Genomic DNA, 25,406 nt, shown 5'->3' with positions numbered 1-25,406 from the left:
TAAATTAAAATACATACGTTATATAACTCATCCAATAAATGCACGCACTCGTCTCCATACGCCGACTTCGTATGTGTAAACGCAATTTCCATTCCTTTAACAAAATTCTCTCCAAACAGCCTCAGTTGAAACTGAGTATTCCTCAACACACTAGGTATCATCTCATCCACAATCTTCGGTTCTTTCTCTGACTCTTCAATTCTAAAACCTACTAGTTTGATATTATTTATAACGTTGACATTTTTAGGGCCGAGACTGGTGTCTGAAGGGGTGACCGTAGAGTTTCCTGTTTCACGTTTAGGTCTTGAAAGGGTTTCGGTTTCTGTGTCTTGGAATTCTCCCCATTCAGAGTTGACTTCATTGCTCGGTTCTGATACCTGTAATAATAGCGTTCATTTGTAATATTTTTTGTCCAAGGGTTATGCAGATTATACAAGTATAGTCAGTCAGTTACGAATAAACCTAGAACATACCGCGAATCTCATAACAATTTCATATATTTGCCTCTATCACCCGAATACACTAGAGCAATAGACGAACGAATGAACTAAATGGCTTGCAGTTATTATCGAGTTATTACTTCATATAGAGAAACCACACTACACAATTAAATTGTCGCAATTGCAACCTGTACAAGGCGACCAAAATGTCGTAAGCGCGTAAAGTAAGAGGAAAACTAATCCAGATTCCCACCGCCTCTTCGTCGTTAACTACAAGAAGTTGAGAGGAATAACCGAGACAAAGGAACCAGCATAGGACAAGAAGAATCAAGACCCATCTACGAATCACAGCACAACTGCAGATCCAGTATACAACTACCACGGGAACATCACGTCGCGTCAAAGACCTCTCTAGTTCTTCAAAAAAACTACGACGCTGTTGAACGTAATCCTGCTCGCGTGAGTTTTTGCCTATTGTATCAGTCATTGTCTGTTTCTAAAACTATTCATTTTTAGGCTAATTAATTATTTTATGTTTAACTTAGATTTAAAGAATTTTTTAAATCATTCCAATTCTCAAATATAAAATTGGTGCAAACTGACTGTGCTTTATCAGTTAGTTTATTTTGAACAAAGGCAAAAAATACATCTACTTGATCTTCATGTGCTAATAGAAAAGCTCTATCGCACTTAGTTAGCCATGCACTAAGATTATCACGATTACCATCGTATGAATCAACACATTTTATGAGTGTACCGAAACTCAGTTTAAGTCCTTCGCCTGCCATTATTAAGACCCTTAAGTATAATGATTTTTTAAATTTAAAATAATAAGTTTTATAAACGTTAATTTTGTGACGTGTATTTAACTATCAATATTATTTTATTTAAGTAATCAAAATTATGTTACGTTTTAGCAAGCTCGAGAAAGTGAACATCGCAATAAAATTTAAATTTGCAATTACAAATATTGCTTAAAATAATTAATTAGCCTCAAAATGAATAGTTTTAAATTCAGACAATGACTGATACAATAGACAAAAACTCAGCGAGCAGGATTACGTTCAGCAGCATCGTAGTCTTTTTGAAGAACTAGAGAGGTCTCTGACGCGACGTGATGTTCCCGTGGTAGTTGTATACTGGGTCTGCAGTTGTGCTGTGATTCGTAGCTTGAACTTGATTAAGTCCGATACTTCGTGGTATATAACGCGCCCCGCTGTGTCTCACAAATACTTAATATACTTCAGTGTTTACTTATTAAAAGTGTTCCTATCTACCTGACTTTACTTCAAGAAGTCCCTTCCTGAATAATATAACAACGCTATCACCCTTATTAGTCAGTGACCTTGAAATTGATGTGCTCAGGGTCGTTAGCTATAATCATATCATTTTACTGCACTGGCATCCACTAGCCCATGCGGCAGATAAGCCCCGAGGGCCTACCCCCACCATCGAAAAGCTCTGTGGTGTCGTAAGTCTTTTATTGGCTGAAGCCAGGGTTCGAATCTGAGACCTTCAGTTTCGATGTCTCTCTTTTCTTTATACAGGGTGTTTATTTAGTCACCTGCAATAATTTACGCGATAAATATATAGATCATACCGAGCAACTTTTACTATGGGACCAATCCCGAAATTATGAAAAAAAAATATCTCCCACAGAAAATGTCAAACAGCCAAAATGTATGAAACAAACAATTTTTTTTACGATTTCGGGTTTGGTCCCATAGTAAAAGTTGCGCAGTATGATCTATATATTCACCCCGTAAATTATTGCAGGTGACTACATAAACACCCTGTATGAGTATATAACGTACCGTACTGATCTTCACTAACCTATTAGGCAGATAAGCCCAGGTCTCAACCACGACGTCGCTGACGGCGTCACGGTTCCTGTTTAGACGTCAACATACTCATGTCATTCTGCAGACCGAAGACCGTTCAAGTCTTTGTCGACGTAAGACTAAACTAGGCCTTATCGGAACTAGTCTGGTTTTCTCACGATGCATTACTTCATATGAAATAACCCGTAAGTACAGTGAGCTGCGAAATTGCATGGAGAAATTATGACTGAATTCATCTTTAAAGTCGTCATGCACTTTTACGGCTGATGGTGCACGTTTTGAAAAACTCACTGGTATGTACGAGTACAAGCCGGGGTTCGTCCAATGTTTCTAAATCTTCTTTATCCATAGAAGAATCTATGGGTATTAAATTAGACTCAGACCAAGCAAATATATGTCAAATTTCTATAAAAATATGACGTTCATAATGACATCCTCACACTTTGTTCTATTCACGTCAGTGCAAAGTTAGTTTAGACGAACTCTATATGATTTAATTAACGTACCGTACTGATATCCACCAGCCTATTCGGCAGATAAGCCCAGGTCTCAACCATGACGTCGCTGACGACGTCACGGTTCCTGTTGACGTCCATGTCGTCCCGCAGACCGTTCACGTCATTGTCGACGTCACTGACGTTGTTGTCGACGTCGGTGACGTCATCCAGGAGTTCCAAGTTTTCCAGCTGCTTGCTGAAACAAAGATAGTTGTTTTTGAATATATGATCTGAATTCACATTAAAAGACAAAAGATTAACCTTTCATATACAGGATAGATTTTCTTTTTGGGTCAGTGAGGGCAGCTACCAGATCCTGTCCTTAGAAGACCTTCCCTCGATTTCAAATTAATGAAGATTGGCGTTTACAAATTAAGAGAGTGAGAAAAAGAAAATTTTTATCAAACTTTTTTTTATGCCAATTGATCCCATTTCTATCGAGGATCAAATGAGGAGAATGGGACCAACAAAAAACACGGTTAGAAAAGCCACAAATCGAGGACTTTTCCCATACAATTTGAATGAAAATGAAAACTTATTTTTCACATGCTATTTTTTATGCCAATCGATTATATTGTTATCCAGTATCAATAGTGTCCTTGAAACCTAGGAGGTACATGTACTAAAAAGCCACAAATTAAAGAAACCTTTTTCCATACATTTACTATGGAGAAAATTCCGTACCCAAAGGGTAAAACTGGACTCTATTACTAACGGCTCCTCTACACGATGGCCCAGCGTAGGCCAGTCCAAGGGACGCATTTATGCGTCAGAGGGAGCAAGTAGTATCTCATTCCACCGCATAGCTGCGTTCCTTAGACTGACTCACGATGGGCCATCATGTAGAGGAGCCCTAAGACTCCGCTGTCCGTCCATCTGTCTGTCCGTTTGTCACCACTCACCAGGCTGTATCTCATGAACCGTGATAGACAGTTGAAATTTTCACAGATGATGTATTTCTGTAGCCAGAAGCGCTGGTGGCCTAGCGGTAAGAGCGTGCGACTTGCAATCCGGAGGTCGCGGGTTCAAACATCGGCTTTTACCATTGAGTTTTTCGGAACTTATTTACGAAATATCATTTGATATTTACCAGTAGCTTTTCGGTGAAGGAAAACATCGTAAGGAAACCGGACTAATCCCAACAAGGCCTAGTTTTACCCTCTGGGTTGGAAAGTCAGAAGGCAGTCGCTTTCGTAAAAACTAGTGCCTATACCAAAACTTGGGATTAGTTGTCAAGCGGACCCCAGGCTCCCATGAGCCGTGGCAATATACCGGGACAACGCTAGGAAGAAGATGAAGATGTATTTCTGTAGCCGCTATAACAACAAATACTAAAAAAACGAATAAAACTAATATTTAAGGGGGCTCTGTAACTTCCCCTACCTACACCCCAATCTACCCCATCTATTAAACCCTAGAACTAATAAAATAATGAACCTAATCGTTAACAATCCCACCTTTAAAATTACCCCTAAAATTTACCCCAACAATAATTTTACCTTAACAATTATTTGGCCAAGAGATCGTCTAGTTAAAGGTTAGGACCCCTCGAAGTGAACCGCGGTACTCTAGATTCTTTAATGAGTAACAACTAAATCTTGGACTCTGTTTCTACCTAATTAAGTATTACCTAGATGTTAAGACTTGGAAATTTACCATACTAAATAATTTATTATGTTGAGAGGAAATAATCGATAGGATGTTATGTTAAGATTCAACCTTCAGCAAAATACCGTAAGACTTAAGTTATTCCAAACCTTTTCTATATTAAATATGACACCTTATAAGTAGAATGAAAATATATAACAATCGACAAGGTATGAGTAGTGTCGTGGTAAAGAATATAGGCTCCGCCCACATGCACAAGGTCGTAGACGACGGATGTAGCCTTAAGTCACAGAAACTAAATGATTTTGATGTAATGTAAGATATATTTTTATTAATTCATTAGAAAGATATTTAGTTATTGCAGCATATATGATTATATAAATATAAAAATATTTTTGGTAAAATCCTGCTACTCCTATTAAGTCTTCGGGGTAACATTGAAGCAGCACTCCCGGGTTAAGCCCATTTACACACTTATATTAAGATTAAAATATTATTACCTATCAATCCTATCATCTTCTAAACGAGGTGTGAACGGATCACGCGTGCTGCCTCTAATGCTAGATGCAGGTCTGAAGACTCTTACTCCGATTAGCAATATCAATCGGGCCACCTACTATCTTATTAGCCAGACGGGCTATGACCAACGCTTCGCAACCCTATACAAACCTAGGGGCTGACGAAGAGAAGCGATAAGTATTCGTCAGACACCAATTACTTATCTTTTATATCCAAAAGCTAAGGCTACTAAGCCATTACCCAGTCCCCATAGCTAAAAGTAGGCTGAATTTCTAGGCCTTTCAAATGTATAAACGAAGTACAAGTTTAACTCATTACTGTACTTTATGAGATCGAACTATCAAGGTGAGTATTATTCCACTCAAAGATTCCAATGGACTGCGCTCGCCTGCCAAAGGGTCTCTAAAACAAACCATTCTTTTATCCCAGAATAGTCTGTGTTCCTAAACCCAACTTGATATGTAAGGATTGAATATATAAATACCTTAGGACCTGATCGAATACTCAGTACTTCGTCTCTACACCAAAAACCCAGAAATAAAAATAAATAGATATAAGATGTTACAGATAACCCTCAACTTTCCACTCAGAGTAACAGTCTGGAAGATTTAGGTAATTAAAACCCATTACCGGTATTTCACTAATATTATCATTAGTACACGTTATAAAACATAGCTTCACGTCATTAGAACCTTTTGAAAGATATATATATATATACACCAACCAATCGAATTTCTAGATCAAACCTAAGAGAGAGACCCTATAACAGTGTGTGTGACTCTACCCTATTCCTACCCTTAGACCCTAATCTAGTATGTCCAGAACACAGATCGTACTTACCATTGATCTAGTGATTTGGAACATACACAAGTGTATCCCTAAGTCTAAGCTGTAAGCATTCGGCCGACAAAACCGAGGTATAGCAAACCCTAGTGTCTGTGTGATTGGCCCCCTCCTCATCGCCACGTAGGCACGGTGGATGAGAATAGACCGCCCTAGCATGTCTATAAGTAATCAGCACACTAGCACACACACCCGTACCAGTCACATGGGATACCCTGCCATGACTAAAACTTTATCTGTGTTTGTTACCAATCATGACAGAAGCCCTCCCGTGACCAGCACTAGCATGAGCCAGAGCACCGAAATATATAAATATATTTAATACGAGACCTAGCCTCAATTACTGCAGACTTCAGTGAGCCGAGATTACTCTCAATGGCACGCACGTGATGCCCTCACATTCATCTAACAGCTGGACCTTGAGACTAAGGAGAGTATGCTCGCCTCTTATGTTGGTAAAGAAGAGACGCCAAGTCCTCTCAACTTGGAGCAAAAGACTTCTAAACAGCTGCAGTTTGTCACCGTTAGGGAGCAGCTGATTAGATGGACAAACTGTTAGTCCAAACAGTGATCTGGCTTTATAAAATAACAAACTAACCTCATAGAAAGGTAATAAAATAACAAAATTAGATTTTACTAACAAAAACTCACAATATAGTAACACAAATAAGGAAGTAAAGAATCTCCACCATAGCCTAAGCTTAGCATTACGACAACATTGTCCCCGCAATGCCAAACATAGACACAATTTACAAGTTTAAATTTACCAGGATAATTCCCAGCAAACACAAACAAATAGAAGGAATAGTAGAGAAACTTTACTTACCCAAAGCCAGAGATACCGCCAGTCCGATGGTCAAAGAATGAATGCCCCTCCTCCGTACTTTACGGCCCTTTTATATATTTTAGTAGCGACATAACAGCGACATAACGGCGACTAGCGACATAATAGCGACATAACAGCGACATATTGGCGACTAGCGACATAATAGCGACATATTGGCGACATAATAGCGACATATTGGCGACATAATAGCGACATAACGGCGACATAATAGCGACATAACGGCGACATAACAGCGACATATCGGCGACATAACGGCGACATAGTAGCGACATAACGGCGACATAATAGCGACATAACGGCGACATAGTAGCGACACAACGGCGACATAATGGCGACATAACGGCGACATAGTAGCGACATAACGGCGACATAGTAGCGACACAACGGCGACAAAATGGCGACATAGTAGCGACATAACGGCGACATAACGGCGACATAGTAGCGACATAACGGCGACATAATAGCGACATAACGGCGACATAGTAGCGACACAACGGCGACATAATGGCCACATAGTAGCGACATAACGGCGACATAGTAGCGACATAACGGCGACATAATAGCGACATAATAGCGACATAATAGCGACATAACGGCGACATAGTAGCGACACAACGGCGACATAACGGCGACATAGTAGCGACATAACAGCGACACAACGGCGACATAGTAGCGACATAACGGCGACATAATAGCGACATAACGGCGACATAGTAGCGACACAACGGCGACATAACGGCGACATAGTAGCGACACAACGGCGACATAATGGCGACATAGTAGCGACATAACGGCGACATAACGGCGACATAGTAGCGACATAACGGCGACATAATAGCGACATAATAGCGACATAACGGCGACATAATAGCGACATAACGGCGACATAGTAGCGACATAACGGCGACATAGTAGCGACATAACAGCGACATAACGGCGACATAACGGCTTTTACGCACACAACGACAGTATTCGCTTAGTAGTCAGTTTAAGTAGACCAAAAAAATGATAAAATGAAACGTTTCAAAACCTATCAAGCATGAATATGCCAACATTATTATTTAACTTCAGGTATTATAGTTTTGTTTTCTGAAAATAACGTCTGTATTGTAATATTTTACGTTTATTATTAAGTTAGTAACTCAATGTTCTTTATTACACCAATAATTATGCATTTATTCTAGGTTAGCTTCAATTGATTATTATCATTCTTCGCAGCATTTTAAAATAAATAAAAAAAATGAAAATTCACTGAATGTTATGTATTTAATCGAAATCACAAGTGGTAAAATACGGAAACGTGTCCTTCAAGTTGTAATTGTTAGAATACGGAGTGAAATCATGACTGAAAGATGCAAACGAAGAGTACTGTAGTTTTTCATTATTTTCTATGTGTTTTAATATAAAACCAAGGCTAATATTACGAAATAGGCATATGGCTAGTCACAGCTCCCATACAACAGAAATGATTTTTGCCGTTTTTACAGATAATGGTACGGAACTCTTCGTGCGCAAGTCCAAGTCGCACTTGGGCGGTTTTTTAAAGTTTAAATCAAGACCAATGCAGTAGGTAACAAAAAGAAACTAAAATTATACACCTCGGCCAGAAAACATCCTTTCATTTCTTTCGTCAGTTAAAAATATCATTCGTATTTTAAAATAAGAAATAGGTCATGAACAATGTGGCATCGTTTCTCTTGTACACAACACAAATAATTTGTATTTACAGTACATATGGTGCTACTTTACCGCACTAGTGCGAAAATTAGCATATTACGTTACTGTGTCGAACATTGAAAGGGCCATATGTACTGTAAAACGTGTGTCGATTTAAAACACTCCCTTCGGTCGTGTTTTAATTTATCGCCACTCGTTTCGAATTTCCTATTTTTCGCACTTGTATCGTAATGTACTATTATGTACTTGGGGAGTGTAAAAACGTCAAAACGTAAAGTTTATATTCCATACCACGTACCTTTACTACCATAACACTACCAGCTAACTCACTATTAGTTTAAGCATTTAGCGCACTTTCAGGAACTATGGCAGTGTCATGTTTGGAGCAGCGCTAATTGTGTTAACCGAAATGTGAGTCAGAGCCACAGATAACGAATATATTAACATACTCAATATACGCATGTTGTAATCTGGCTATATGTCCATCAGAAGTATACTCTGGCATAATCTGGGTCCACTGAAAATGAGCGTCGTTGTACTATGTCCTCCGACACATGCTGAGTGGTATCCTCTTTGGAACAACAAATTACAAATGTCAAAGGTTAATTTTATGATTGTTGTGTGTTGTTTCAAATAAATTATTTTCATTTTCATTCATTTAAGTCTGTGTCTGTAAGTTCTACACTGTCTGATAGGGATTGAGTTTGCCGATTTTAGCAAAATCATCGACAGTATCGATGGCAGCCATTTCACTCAAAGATTGATTGATTTAAATTTGACACAAGTTTATGATAAACGCCATCATGATAATGTATATTCTGATAGGTCAATGTTGTTTCTTTTAAAAGGGGAGAATAGCTTTGCGATCCTAGCGGAATAGAAATAACGGTACTTTTTCTATGAAATTCCATTTCGGAAGAAAACGGTTTCCACTAAATCTTAATAAATCACTTTCATTTTTTGTATTGCAAATTTTGAAAAAAAAAAAAAAGGAAAACCTATAAACTAGTTTGTCATTGTGTCCATAACATACAAAAAAATCATGGAGAATTGAAAATATTTATACTGTGTTTCTTTAGGTCTTTAAATAAAATTAAACTTAATTTACCCTCAAATAAATGGCTCCTTAAGCCAGTTGAGGGTAGATGAAAACATTACTTGATCAAATAATTTAGGTTAAAGTCAGGTCGTTCAGTGACAGATCCAGGCGGTTGTGTATTTCGTTAGTTAACCAATAGCTATAACTACCCGAAAATGTACAAATTGTTTGTTTTCTTTTAACTAAAGATACAAAGCATAATAAAGGCTAGAGCACACCGACCGTATACGTGTGCGTAGATGTGCACGTGCGGTAATGGCTCCTCTATACGATGGCCCAGCGTTGAGCCAGCGAGATGGCTATGCGATGGTTATGGCTGCTCTACACGATGGCCCAGCATTGGACCAGCGAGATGGCCATGCGATGCTTATAGCTCTTCTACTACTCTTCTCCGAGTTAATAAATAAGTTACCTAAAGAGTGGAAAGATAAGATAACACCAAACAATATAGCATATATATACCTAAAAAGGAAATGCTTAATGCATATTTATTTTATTTCATTTAGTGCAAATGGTGCAGCCTGTACCGGTTAAGCGGGGATCAGTTCTTGTTTCGCTCGGCCGGCCGGTATGATAACAGACGCGCTCAGTTTGTGATATTTGCAATCATAATGTCATTTACGAATTAGACGTGTATGTGTATTGCATTGTATAACTAATTATTAAATACTGCGGAACGGAGTATCGAGACAAACCATTGTGGTTTAACGATACTTTATGATCAAGTATTCTGTAATTGTGATTTATCTGAAATAAATAAATAATGAAATAAATACTCGATGGCCCAGCGCTGAACCAGCGAGATGGCTATGCGCTGATGGTTATGGCTCCACTACACAATGGCCCAGCGCTGGAACTGCGAGATGACCACGCGATGGGTGAGAGCAAGTACTACAGAATGGGCTACGTGTAGATGCGTACACGCCATCGCTGGCTGACCTTTGCGGACGAATACTGTGGCCATCCCATTACCATGCCTCCGCGCAATCCGGCATCAATACCCTCTGTACACGCTGGCCCATCTTAGTGGGCCAGTATGATGGCCCATAGTGTATAGGGGCCAGAACATATTGGAGCCGTGCACGCATACGTCACGTAAGCGGTGTGCGGACTCAATGAGGATCTAAGGGCCTCCCGCGAACCACGTACGACGAGTTGCCTCTGTGTCGCACTTGTAAATTCGTACTTAAGTGTGACATGGCAACACGTCGAACGTGGTTCGCGGTAGGTCCTCTGTATTTTAGAACGCACACGCACGTGCACGTGCACGTCTACGCACACGAATCCAGTGTACACAAGCCTTAAAAGTAAATTAGTTTGTTTACATTTTTTACCATTTCTCTGAAGTCGTCATTAAATCCATTAAGTGTAGCGAGTAGCTGTCTCGTATGAGTCAGGGTATTGCAATTCCCGCTGATAAGCATAGCGTGTGAGACGTTATTGTTTTGTTTGTGCATCCCTGACATGAGTACGACTGATGATAGATATATTGATTATGTCGCGTACTGGTGTGATAGTGAGAGTGACGATAAATATATGTCGCTTACTGACATGATAACTGAGAGTGAGAGTGAGGATTTAATAGAGCGAGTGAGATTAAGTTCTAGCTTCTAAGATTAATTCATTTAAGCCAAGAACAACCAGGACTGGCGTGTTTGTCAGGGATTTAATCTTAAGTATCCAAATTTGTTAAGTTCACAAACTTAACAAATTTGTACCTCAAATTCCGTACCTCGAAAGGAAAAAACGGAACCCTTATTGGGTCACTCGTGCGTCTGTCTGTCCGTCCGTCTGTTTAAATATTAATTCTCAAAATAAAACTGTCCCAATCATCGACATTTGATCGGTTGAAATGAATGAAACAACCATTGTTTTCGCGAATTAGGAGTTTTTTATGTATATGTAACGTTTTTATCGCGTGCATTCATAAATGGTATCTGCATTTTATGAAATCTTAACAAATTATACATCTAAACCTTCCTCAAGAATATTGACTATTGAAAGGTGAAAATCGCATGAAAATCCGTTTAGTAGTTTTTAAGTTTATCAAGATCATACAGACAGACGCAGCGGGGGGACTTTGTTTTATAAGATCTTTGGCTCGTCATTATTCTGACTACCTACGGCCTACAATATTTCGCAAGTAGCTTAATGTTCTTACGACTTATGATAATATTTACTCAGGACCAGCCAAAAACGCGTCAAACGCTAAATAATATACCCACTTGACATGAGTCATCCCAATTGTATTTCTTGTTGCACATACTCCCGGCAATTGGACTGATTGGTGTGAATGAGAAACAAAAGTGGGGCCGCTGTGCGTTGACCTGCCTGGACATTGTTGTCATATACGATATGCAGAAAAACAGTGTCTTTTCTGGTGTTTTAAGAGCCCTTAATCCTTGGAGCGTTCTCCGATTTCACGAAATAACGCTCGATAGATGGCGTTGGCGCTCGGTACGCGAGCGCCGGCAACGCGACGCGCGTTTCAATGCAGACTAGAATAATCTTGATAGTTTTCAATATAATTTCAAGCAACATTAATTTTAGTGTCATATGATATCATATGGGCACTCTTTATTTTATTGTATATGCACAGTAGTTTTTTTTTTAATGTACACTACTACTAAGTGTACAGACTACAGAGTGTACTATAACCCTTGCTCTTTATTCTGTCTCTTTCACACCAATGGAAAATGAAGAAGTTACTAAATGACTGCAGGTATAAATAAAGTATATTAGTGCGATAGAGAGACAGATAGTGTTTCGTTGTCGTATCGTAAACGATTGGCATGTTGGCCACACACTTGCTTAGTGCCTAGCCAAAATACCAATCGTTTGCGTATATTAGTGCGATAGAGAGAGAGTAGTGTTTCGTTGTCGTATCGTAAACGATTGGCATGTTGGCTACGCACCCATGATACCTAGCCAAGAAGCCAATCGATTGCGCATATTAGTGCGATAGAGAGACAGATAGTGTTTCCTTGTCGTATCGTAAACGTTTGGCATGTTGGCTACGCACCCATGCTGCCCAGCCAAGATGCCAATCGTTTGTGCATATTAGTACGAGAGAGAGACAGATAGTGTTTCGTTGTCGTATCGATTGGCATGGTGGCTACGCACCCATGCTGCGTAGTCAAGATGCCAATCGTTTGCGCACATTAGTGCTATAGAGTTTCAGTGTTATTTGAAATCACGTTAGGGTTTGTATTATTATTTTTGACCCGAATGAAGTCCATCCAGGTTCTTATGATGGAGTCAGGAGTTGGTCACCAGAACTCCTAATCTACTCATTATAATTCCATCGTGCTTGGGCTCAAAAGATTTGCCCTGACGAACACCATCGATCTAGATGAGGTCCAGGGTCTCATGACGGAGTCAGGAGTTGGTCACCAGAACTCCCCAGAACTCCTAATCTACTCATCATAACTCCATCGAGTTTGGGCTCAATAGATTTACCCTGATGGGCACCATCAATCTAGATGAAGTCCAGGGTCTCATGATGGAGTCAGGAGTAGGTCACTAGAACTCCTAATCACTTATTATAATTCCATCGTATTCGAGCTCAATAAATTTGCCCTGACGAGTACCATCGATCTAAATGAAGTCCAGGGTCTCATGACGGAGTCAGGAGTTGGTCACCAGAACTCCTAATCTACTCATTATAATTCCATCATGTTTGGGCTCAAAAGATTTGCCCTGACGAGTACCATCGATCTAGATGAAGTCCAGGGTCTCATGATGGAGTCAGGAGTTGGTCACCATAATTCCTAATCTACTCATCATAACTCCATCGTGTTTGGGCTCAATAGATTTGCCCTCACGAGCACCATCAATCTAGATGATGTTCAGGGTCTCATGATGGAGTCAGGAGTTGGTCACTAGAACTCCTAATCTACTCATTATAATTCCATCGTGTTTGGGCTCAAAAGATTTGCCCTGACGAGTACCATCGATCTAGATGAAGTCCAGGGTCTCATGATGGAGTCAGGAGTTGGTCACCAGAACTCCTAATCTACTCATTATAATTCCATCGTGTTTGGGCTCAAAAGATTTGCCCTGACGAGTACCATCGATCTAGATGAAGTCCAGGGTCTCATGATGGAGTCAGGAGTTGGTCACCATAATTCTTAATCTACTCATCATAACTCCATCGTGTTTGGGCTCAATAGATTTGCCCTCACGAGCACCATCAATCTAGATGATGTTCAGGGTCTCATGATGGAGTCAGGAGTTGGTCACTAGAACTCCTAATCTACTCATTATAATTCCATCGTGTTTGGGCTCAAAAGATTTGCCCTGACGAGTACCATCGATCTAGATGAAGTCCAGGGTCGCATGATGGAGTCAGGAGTTGGTCACCATAATTCCTAATCTACTCATCATAACTCCATCGTGTTTGGGCTCAATAGATTTGCCCTCACGAGCACCATCAATCTAGATGATGTTCAGGGTCTCATGATGGAGTCAGGAGTTGGTCACTAGAACTCCTAATCTACTCATTATAATTCCATCGTGTTTGGGCTCAAAAGATTTGCCCTGACGAGTACCATCGATCTAGATGAAGTCCAGGGTCTCATGATGGACTCAGTAGTTGGTCACCAGAACTCCTAATCTATTCATGGTGCTCGTCAGGGCAAATCTTTTGAGCCCAAACACGTTGGAATTATAATGAGTAGATTAGGAGTTCTAGTGACCAACTCCTGACTCCATCATGAGACCCTGGACTTTATCTAGATTGATGATGCTCGTCAGGGCAAATCTATTGAGCCCAAACACGATGAGGTTATGATGAGTAGTTTAGGAGTTCTGGTGACCAACTTCTGACTCCATCATGAGACCCTGGACCTCATCTAGATCGATGGTGTTCATCAGGGCAAATCTATTGAGCCCAAACACGATGGAGTTATGATGAGTAGATTAGGAGTTCTGGTGACCAACTCCTGACTCCATCATGAGACCCTGGACCTCATCTAGATCGATGGTGCTCATCAGGGCAAATCTTTTGAGCCCAAACACGTTGGAATTATAATGAGTAGATTAGGAGTTCTAGTGACCAACTCCTGACTCCATCATGAGACCCTGGACTTTATCTAGATTGATGATGCTCGTCAGGGCAAATCTATTGAGCCCGAACACGATGAGGTTAAGATGAGTAGATTAGGAGTTCTGGTGACCAACTCCTGACTCCATCATGAGACCCTGGGCCTCATCTAGATCGATGGTGTTCATCAGGGCAAATCTATTGAGCCCAAACACGATGGAGTTATGATGAGTAGATTAGGAGTTCTGGTAACCAGCTCCTGACTCCATCATGAGACCCTGGACCTCATCTAGATTGATGGTGCTCGTCAGGGCAACTCTATTGAACCCAAACACGATGGAGTTATGATGAGAAGATTAGGAGTTCTGGTGACCAGCTCCTGACTCCATCATGAGACCCTGGACCTCATCTAGATTGAAGGTGCTCGTCAGAGCAACTGTATTGAGCCCAAACACGATGGAGTTATGATGAGTAGAGTAGGAGTTCTGGTGACCAACTCCTGACTCCATCATGAGACCCTGGACCTCATCTAGATCGATGGTGCTCATCAGGGCAAATCTTTTGAGCCCAAACACGTTGGAATTATAATGAGTAGATTAGGAGTTCTAGTGACCAACTCCTGACTCCATCATGAGACCCTGGACTTTATCTAGATTGATGATGCTCGTCAGGGCAAATCTATTGAGCCCGAACACGATGAGGTTATGATGAGTAGTTTAGGAGTTCTGGTGACCAACTCCTGACTCCATCATGAGACCCTGGGCCTCATCTAGATCGATGGTGTTCATCAGGGCAAATCTATTGAGCCCAAACACGATGGAGTTATGATGAGTAGATTAGGAGTTCTGGTGACCAGCTCCTGACTCCATCATGAGACCCTGGACCTCATCTAGATTGATGGTGCTCGTCAGGGCAACTCTATTGAACCCAAACACGATGGAGTTATGATGAGTAGATTAGGAGTTCTGGTGACCAGCTCCTGACTCCATCATGAGACCCTGGACCTCATCTAGATTGAAGGTGCTCATCAGGGCAACTCTGTTGAGCCCAAACACGATGGAATTATAATGAGTAGATTAGGAGTTCTAGTGACCAACTCCTGACTCCATCATGAGACCCTGGACCTCATCTAGATTGATGGTGTTCGTCAGGGCAAATCTTTGGAGCCCAAACACGATGGGATTATAATTAGTAGATTAGGAGTTCTGGTGACCAACTCCTGACTCCATCATGAGAACTTGGACTTCATCCGGGTCAAAAATAATAATGCAAACCCTAACGTAATTTCAAGTGAAAATGCGTTTTTCAGAAAATCGCAGCCAAATAACACTAGACCTTACTCATAGTGTTGTGTTCCTGCCGGTGAGTAAGGTTGCCAGAGCTCAACGAGGGGCGGGAGGGGGTTAGGGTCGGCAACGCGCATGTAACTCCTCTGGAGTTGCAGGCGTACATATGCGGGCCGTATGCTTGTTTGCCACCGACTTAGTATTAAAAAAAAAGTAACACTGAAAATCCATCAATAAGCGAGTCTGTTAGGCATACTGTACAAAATGAACTTTTATTAAGATTTTCTAATCGCAGTATATAGCACTTCTCGGAACTCCGTAGCTGATTACGATCGCAACGAATGCCTGACAATCGAGCACAGGTCCGTCCTCTAAGCGCGCTCCGCGCGGACTGAGAGCGGGGCGTCGCTGCTGCGTGATTTATACGTGTTTTAAAAAAATATAAATTTACGGCAATGTAGGTCCCATAGTTACGATTTTTTTTTTTATAGGTTAACATAAAGTTACAGTTTGCTATAATATTATTTTTAAAGCAAAATATGCGTACAATTTGCGGAAATAAAATATAATAAAACCCTGTTTTCCCCAAAAAAATGAAGAAAACTCGGAAGGTATTTTATCAGTTTTTTCAAATGAATCTTCGATTGTTAATCATTCCAGCCCCTCGTACGAGATATGTTGAATCAAATTGTAGTCATTCATGTACCAAATGATTCTTGTTTATAGCAAAATTGAGAACCGAAACGCCACATCTCACTGCAAAATTTGGAAAAGACTCCCAAAAAACCTCATTAAAAAAGAGGTTTAAAAGAGAAAATGAAAATTTGAACTGTTGGAGCCCCTAGTTTAGGAAACGATTATTTAAGTACGTTATCAGTTTTTGAATAAATACTAATAGTTACGTCGTAATCTTGAATGAAAAAGGAAGCATTTTACAAAATACGCTCGTCTGTAGGAATAAGGACTCTTAAAAGGAAATACCACCACCAACCCGGGTATGTCCTTAAACTACGTCCAAAAGAGAGGTATGGGCACTGTGAATGTCATCTCGCTTTGTGTGGTGGCGCAGCACAGCGGATGTCATTCCAGATCTAGAGCAGAGCCCAACTGGGGAAGTACCTCCACCTCACAGCACAGCGGATGTCATTCCAGATCTAGAGCAGAGCCCAACTGGGGAAGTACCTCCACCTTACAGAAAACCGCATCCAAATAACACTAGACTCTACTCATAGTGTTGTGTTCCTGCCAGTGAGTAAGGTTGCCACAGCTCAACGAGGGTGCGGGGTGTTAGGGTCGGCAAAGCGCATGTAGCACCTCTAGAGTTGCAGGCGTCCATAGGCTACGGTAACTGCTGACGTAGTATAAAAAAAACAGCTGAGCCCCTTCTCAGTTATGAGAATCGTAGGTGAATATATCCATCGCGCTGACGGAGGTAGCTCCTAAAATTAGTGCGTTAAGTACAACTGCAGTTTAGATAATAATCTCAAAAATCGAAGTCCGTTCTCGACATTTTTCTCGGCCAAAACTTAACCAATCTTAATGAAATTATGGGAACGAAACATTGATGTACGTAATATGGAACGAAATGAGAAAGAAATTAAATATGTTAAAACCGGTCACTCGCGTATTTTAAGTCGAAAACGCTCGCCATGTTTGACTCCATACCGAGGAGTGTCGTGAGCTGGTGAGTGACCCGTTTTAACATATTTAATATGTCTGTCGCACGGAAATTATGTTATTAAAATTGAGAAAGTAATTATCTGTGCTTGTTTACGGCGCATTTATTTGGCCGTTTTTAGCGATGTTTCAAGTTTCTTATAAAAACAAGAATATAAAAAAAAACGTACAAACACAGATACTGGTAATACTGAACTCATTTAAAAAAACATCTAGGGCCAAAATCCAGAGAGGAAAATGTCGAAAACCTTTTGTATAGAAAAATGACCACTAATATTTCCTCTTAATATAATTTCATTATTTCTTTTTACCTTATCTGACGTTTCAGCCAGGTTACACCAGTTGCAGGTCACAGATTACTGACTTAGACCCAGCAAAATATCAACGAAGATATAAGCGAACAACACTAAACTATTCCAGAAGCTCAAAATATTATACCGAACATTCTCCTCTCATGTGAAAGTCAACACCGACATTAGCGAATTCACCCTGTGCAAATTGGCAGGGAGTAAAAGCCAGACGGAAAGAAAAACAAAACATTATACTACCCGAAAAACCGTCAACTCGGGTACCAGTCACATGTTGAAACAAGGGGTTAGGGTAACACAGTGTTTACGAGTAATATCTATTTAGTTACTTGCATGACTCACTGAAAGTCTGTGAGACAGCTGTGACGTCATTTCGCCAAATCGCCAACGCATATATTTAGTATGCAAAGTGTCCGTGTTAACGAATATGACTTCGTAACACCGAAATAAGAACAGTTACTAACTGAATATTGACAATTTAATTATAATTGATGACTTCGAAAAGAAGGATGTGGGTCTATTTTTTTTTTACGTTATCTTGTTTTAAAGAATTTTGACCCAAGTGCTCATTTTGTGAAGTTTTGGTTATTTTTGACTTTTTCGTGCATATGTTCTTCGTTTCTGTTTCTTTTGGAATCTTTCGCTTGCTCAGGTCTCAATAGTTGATGTCAGATGCGTCTGACACATCTATATGGCGGGAAAAAATGTCATTTTGTGGTGGGAGTAAGACAGTGACAACGTCTCTTTCAATCGCGTGGTGATAAAGTGACACTTATGTATTTTATCGCGTTGATAAAGCCTGTGGTTATTATTATTAAACAGACTTGAATTAAACGTTGATGCGACGTCGCCTGACTGTATTTCCAATCATGTAAGTAGCTTATTTGCACAATTTATAGACCCTTGTTACACTAACATAGGTTAAGTAGTATAGTAATAAGCTACTAATACAATATGGAAAAATTTCCGAAACAAATGATTATTTTATTTAATTTGACGACGAGTCTGGCCTAGCGGGTAGTGACCCTGCCTATGAAGCTGATGGTCCCGGGTTCAAATCCTGGTAAGAGCATATATTTGTGTGATGAACACGGATATTTGTTTCTGAGTCATGGGTGTTTTCTATGTATTTAAGTATTATATAAGTATATTGTTTTCTAGGTACCTACAACACAAGCCTTATTGAGCTTACTGTGGGACTTAGTCAATTTGTGTAATATTGTCCTATAATATGTATTTGTTTAATTTACTTTTACATGTCAGGAGACAGATGTATGCATGCTTTTTTATTTTGGAAAACAGTAGGGCCTACAAATACCTACATTTTTGGCTACCAGGCCTACAAGTAACATGGCGGCCCTCAACCCTCGCTGCTCGGGCGTGTGAGTAAGAGCACTATGCACTTATATAGCGATGTCCCGCTCACACAAGTCTGATAACGTATACTAGATAACATAAAACAGTCACGCGACAGCACAAAGTTATCGTTTTATACAAATCTGTTTAATAACCTAAGTGGGATTACCTTTGGCACTCAACATTATTGCGTCGGGCGAATACTGCTCATTATTATATTAATGGCTACGGCTCACGCAACTGTTTGTTTACTAACTTTTATAGGCATTCACAAAAGTTAATATCAGTAAATAATATTGTTGTTAATCTTATAATTTGAACTTTTAGACATTGATTTCAATAATAATAATTCAGCCTATATACGTCCCACTGCTGGGCACAAGCCTCCTCTCATGTTCGAGAGGTCTTAGGCTATAGCCGCATTGGGCTAGCGTGGGGACATTGATTTTATAATGAATAATTAATTAATTTAACACTATCTGTGATTTTATCGTATATCGTAATTACAAGACATAATGTACAGAATGTACCCACTATCGAGAAACGACTAGTAGATTTTGTTATTAATAAATAGATATTTGTATTTGTTTTATTTGTATCCTGTAGGTACATGGGCGTAGGCAGGTAACAGGCAGGAAAGGGGCAGCTGCCCCCTTCTAGAGCTCTAATTTTGCATACAATATCAATTTAATTCCAGCCATCACTTTACTAAGAGGAACTACCAAACAACGTCATGCTCTACGTGCACACTTTTGATATTTGCGAAATCGTCATATGAATTTGATCTTCCAACCTTGGCGCTGGAAAAATTGTCCCGCTGGACCGTTGCCATTAAATTAAAAAAGACTGAACTGAATGCATAATATAATATCCCACCGGGAGACGTCAGTGCATTAATTGTTCGAAGAAAAAAATTAAACACGCACTCATGCGTGGTCAAATGATGCAAAAATTATACCGATTGAAAGAAAAAAGAGACTGGATATATTTTCATAGATAAGTTAATCAATTATCACGTTGTTTTTTGTAAGATACTACGATATTAATCCATGAAGTAGTACCTAAAGTGGAGGGTGCTCCTACTTTTTTTTTTCATACTAAATTGAACCTATCACCGACCTAGAAAGGTGTTCGTACCAAACTAGAGAAAATGTACTCAATCCGCATAGATATACATTCGTGACACGCACACATTGAAACCGTCCGCCATTGCAGTGTCACAGCTGGTAGTCAGCGGCGCGCTGGCGCGGCCTCTGTCAAATTGTTCGTCTATGATACGAACATAATAAAATAACAACCAATTTACAAATATTCCTAGTATGGAAGGTAGAGGTAAAGAATAGAATCTCCATAGGCAGAACTGTTGCAAAAGTGTCCAGCTGTTAGCTATAAATAATAGTTCCAAATCTCTCCAGAGTAGCGCTGGAGTAGCTAAGAACCTAGGCGTTATTGACGGAGTGAAGTGCGCTGTCTATGATTTGTTTTTTTTTTTCAGTATTCTAGGTATTGTAGCGCCACCTATTTAAGGTTTTTTGACGGACACTTTTTGGTTCATGGAGATTTTATTCCTTACCTCTACCTTCCATAATTCCTAGACTTCTTCACTGTAACTTGTCCATACTCGAACTGGCCGCTTGTCATCGCTTACCAGCCTTTTTATAACAATTCAAAATGGCGGGAACCAGTGACAAGAGTCAATTGATACTCTTTTATAAGCTTGTCATAAATAAAAGTAAGAATTATGGAAGATAGAGGCAAGGAACAGAAACTCCTGAGGCAAAAGTGTCCAGCTGTCAGCTATAAATAATAGTGCCAAATCTCTCCACAATAGCGCTAGAGTAGCTAAGAACCTAGGCGTTATTGACGTTGTTTACGTTTTGGTCAATTGCAATCTAAGGACGGGCTTTACAGGCACTAAGAATGGTGCTAGTTCACCGGTGTCACTCCCTAATCGAGCCAATCTTGCAGTCTAGTTGCGACCAATCGCACGCGTGATGCGAACTCATCAACCAATCGCGTTGTGGCGTTAGACTGCACGATTGGCTCGAATTCATGTGCGTGACACCGCTGTGCGGGCCCCATTCTTATTGCCCTGTCTTTAGGTATATATTAGTATATATCAATGATTGCAAAATTTAATTGAGCACTGTTTACTTTACACCACTACCGACCTGTTATAGGTATTTGGAGCTACCCATATCTAGTTTAATTACTCCAATGAGAGGGCACATTAGTTAAACGAAACTAAACGAGCTTCATGTACTATATATATAGGTAGGTATGTTGTAATACTAGATCATTGATTCACAAATTTACTGATGAGTGAGAAAAGACAGTCATCTATCTCTTTTTTACTGTACGTTTAAGGTATTGCCCCATACTTAGAACTAAAACTGTGGGATAGTTCTTCAAAAATGATATTGAGGTTTTTATTAATATCATTTTTTTCTAAACTGAATAGTTTGCGCGAAAGACTTACAAAGTGATAAAATGTGCGTGTGTCCCCCCCCCCCCCCTGTAAATTCTAAAATAAGCGAATGATAAAACTAAAAAAAATATACGATGTAAATTATACCATGCAAACTTCCACCGTAAATTGGGTTAAACGAGATCTAGTAAGTAGTTTTTTTTTATACGTATCATAAATGGTACGGAACCCTTCATGGGCGAGTCCGACTCGCACTTGGCCGCTTTTTTTATTAAAGCTTTTTTAGTAATATGCTGAGTCTCGTATTGTAATTCACAGTATTTCATTGCAGTATTTATCATATATTTGTATATCATTAGTAAAATATGCAACCTACAAACTAACCTATATAGTTTACTCTATACACGTTCATACAAAAACGGGTACTGTAACTCTGGTTAGCTTGATTCGACTATAAAAATAGACCCATTGATTGTCCCAAACACAAAACAAATTGCTACACATTCAGTTTAGCCAACACAACAACATAGTTAACGAAACCCATTAGTTTCGTCTGAACTTGAACTGACACAATTATAAAAACCGGTATTTACCGGTCGGAATGAGCCGGTTCTGAAAATAAACCTTACGTCACATTGTCTACTGGCTGAATGCCGAGCGCCGCTGCCTGACTTTATGAGCGATTGAAAAAAAATGGCGCTTGGAAAAGCGCGGGAAATGGTGGCTACGTAAATTTTAATGTAAGTTTTGAGTAATTATATCATCATATGATTAGTACTTATAAAAACAATTACCTTTTATTATTTAGTGTTTTTCTTGGTTTCCTACAATAGTGACTTGCTTAAATAAATCACTACATAATATATCTACATACATTGTTTACTGCGTATGCGTAAAACTATGTAACTAATAAGCTAATAACACGTTTTATGTATAAAGGCATGTCTTCATCATTAATACTTAATGAACGTATCTAATTCTTACTGATACTTAGGTAGGTATCTGGCGCTATATTCATTTTCATACGCAAGCCTCTCAAGATCAATGCAAATGGGTAGCATTATATAGAATCACCGTTATGTTATCAATTGCAAATTTGCATTTATATTTATTTTTTGACGACCTGTCTGGCCTAGTGGGTAGTGACCCTGCCTATGAAGCCGATGGTCCCCCGTTCGAATCCTGGTAAGGGCAATTATTCGTGTTATGAGCAAGGATATTTGTTCCCGAGTCATGGGTTTTTCTATGTAAGTATTTATAAATATGAATATATTTTATATATCGTTGTCTAAGTACCCTCAACACAAGCCTTACTGAGGTTACTGTGGGACTTATTCAATTTTTGAAATAATGTCCTATAATATTTATTTAAATATTTATTTATTTCGCTATTTAGACAACCGGTCTGGCCTAGTGGGTAGTGACCCTGCCTACGAAGCCAATGTTCCCGGGTTCAAATTCTGGTAAGGGCATTTATTCGATATTTGTTCCTGAGTCATGGGTGTTTTCTATGTATTTAAGTATTTATATATTATATATATTGTTGTCTAAGTACCCTCAATTGAGCCTTATTGAGCTTACTGTGGGACTTAGTCAATTTGTGTAATAATGTCCTATAATATGTATTTATTTAGTATGGTTTTTACCTTTCATTGATTTTTCTGCGCCGACCCCAAATGAATGGGATAAGGGCAAGCGAATGATGATGATGATGGCACAATTTTCATCACTTGAGAAAAGCTTGAAAAAGAATATCTCGATTGTGAAATAAATATGGGGTAACGTAGCAATTCATTTCAAGTGTAATTAAATATAGGTAAGTAAAGAAAGAGATCACTTGACATAGATAGAACACTTGCAACTTAACCTATAATAACTATATATAGATCGTGTCATTCACGTTGACGCATACCTTGACGCGTATTCCCATGTTAATAAAGGTTAGATTTGACAAATCTGCGCGTCATCGTGGATGACACAAGCTATATTTGTGTTACAAGGGGCAAAGTTGTTGTTAAACTCTTAGAGCTAGTATTGATATCCGAGCGAGCAAAAGATTCCAAAATTGAATCACGAGCATAGTGAGTTTGGAAAGTGGAATATTGAGCGTTGCGAGGATGAGGGTTAAATAAACTTTGCTGGTAGCAAATTGCTACTGAGTTCAGCACAACATTTTTCACCACACCAACCTGGGGAAAATGATAACTATATAAATATAGGCATTTACCATTTAAAGTCATCACTTAAAAGGCAAATTCCACTAGCCAACATAAGGAATTACCTCAAAATTTGCACCTTGTGGATAAAATGCAACTTTCTCATCCGTTTTTGGCAAATAAAGAGAGCCTTTACAAGTTGGTGAAGTAAAGAAACCTATACCTATTATTATTTTATAATCTCGCACTCCAATACAATTTGTTAGTAGAAAAAGGGACTAAATTCTACATTTGTATGGAAGTACGACCTTTCGCCAAGGCCGTAGCTAGGGAGGGGGCGGGGGCCATCTATGATCTGAGGAGGGGACATTATGGGGCAATGCTCTACAGGAGAGTGCCATATGGCGTCAAGTCCGTCTTTTTTTGCGTTATTTATAATTTTTAGTAATAATTGATGTATTAAATGAAAACAGAAAAACAATGGTTGACTGGTAGAGAATGCCTTTTGGCATTAAGTTCGCCATTTGTACATTTTTCTTTACGTGTGCAATAAAGTTTAAATAAATAAATAAAAACGCATAACGGCTTACTTTTTACTTCCATCCGACATCCGATGTCGGATCGGGCAATGTGAATATGCTCTAAGCATTAAATTTATTATGGTGCTAAGCTCGCGTGACCGAATTAATAGGTTCCTGCCCATTTCATTAACCAACCTTGGTTGGTGGCATTTTGCCGGGAATCAATTTTGTAGAAGTTTGTCTTCTGGCACTTTAGTTACCTTCATAATAGTAGATTCTCGATAAATCGGAGATAAGCTAAAATCTATGTTAACAGAAAATTAAATGCTATTCCCTTAAGATCTTCCTTTATTTTATTTTTTTTAATTTGCATGATAGATTGTTTGTTTTGTATGTACTTAGTGATAGATTTATTTCATTGGATTTGCAACACCTACTAACATTGTACTTGTTGACTTGTTGGACTCTTCGTCAACAAGTCCCTCCAGGTCGATCCTTCGCGTTTTCTGGCCAAAAACCATTCGAAATGAAGACCTATAGAGTATATGCCGGCAAACACCCATTGACGAAGATATCGCGACACGGAAATGGAGATGGGTAGGACATACTATTCGAAGAGGGGAAACGAATAACGCTACCATAGCTTTCGCTTGGAAACCGCCGGACGGAAGCCGTGGCTCCGGTCCGTCCTAAGAGAGCTACGAGCGGTCGGGTTATTATTGAGCTGGAGCGAGGCCAGAAGGCGAGCTGAAGAGAGGAAGGCGTGGCGCGAGCTTGTGAAGCAACAACAACTGACATTGGATAAATTTATGGATTTCCGCTAGGTACCTCTATCTAATAGGGTTTTCTATACAAATACAGTACCAGAACCGGGAATTCCCGGTTCTTGCCATACAATCTTAGTACCGGGAGCACGCCCTTACCTAGTACCTAAAGGTTGTCTGGAAGAGATCGCTTTTTTGCGATACCTCTTCTGTTGCTGTTTTCTCTCCGTGTTGTTTTTTATTAAAGTGTGCAATACTTATTTTATTTGTATCTTCGTATAAATCCCATACAAGGTGTTGCTTTCAGTAGGTATGGATCAAATTAAGGCAAACGATAGAGGACCTTAAGAACTACCCAATTGAGAATTAGCATAATTGAATAGTCCCGGAGAAATTCATATCTCTAAGGTGCATTATAGGTACAATAAATTAGAAACCCGGAAAATTTTGAAAATGTCAAATCCTAAGAACTAGGAGCACTTTACAGTAAACAAC

The 25,406-nt window shown here is 39.5% G+C and overlaps 1 protein-coding gene across 1 annotated transcript in view; it reads right to left on the bottom strand.

Moving 5' to 3' along the window:
- Positions 1–25,406, bottom strand: part of LOC133531323 (unextended protein-like) — a 69,418-nt gene that overhangs the window by 24,381 nt on the left and 19,631 nt on the right. Inside the window, exons 2-3 of the mRNA XM_061869461.1 lie at positions 2,788–2,974; positions 18–377 (exon numbers count right to left, since the gene is read on the bottom strand). Coding sequence (XP_061725445.1) covers positions 18–377; positions 2,788–2,974 — 547 coding nt within the window. The remainder of the gene's footprint in view (positions 1–17; positions 378–2,787; positions 2,975–25,406) is intronic.

This window comes from Cydia pomonella, chromosome 25 (assembly GCF_033807575.1).
Source record: "Cydia pomonella isolate Wapato2018A chromosome 25, ilCydPomo1, whole genome shotgun sequence".
Taxonomy (NCBI): Eukaryota; Metazoa; Arthropoda; class Insecta; order Lepidoptera; family Tortricidae; genus Cydia; species Cydia pomonella.
Note: the sequence above shows the minus strand (reverse complement) of the source record. Positions and strands in the feature narration are given on the sequence as shown.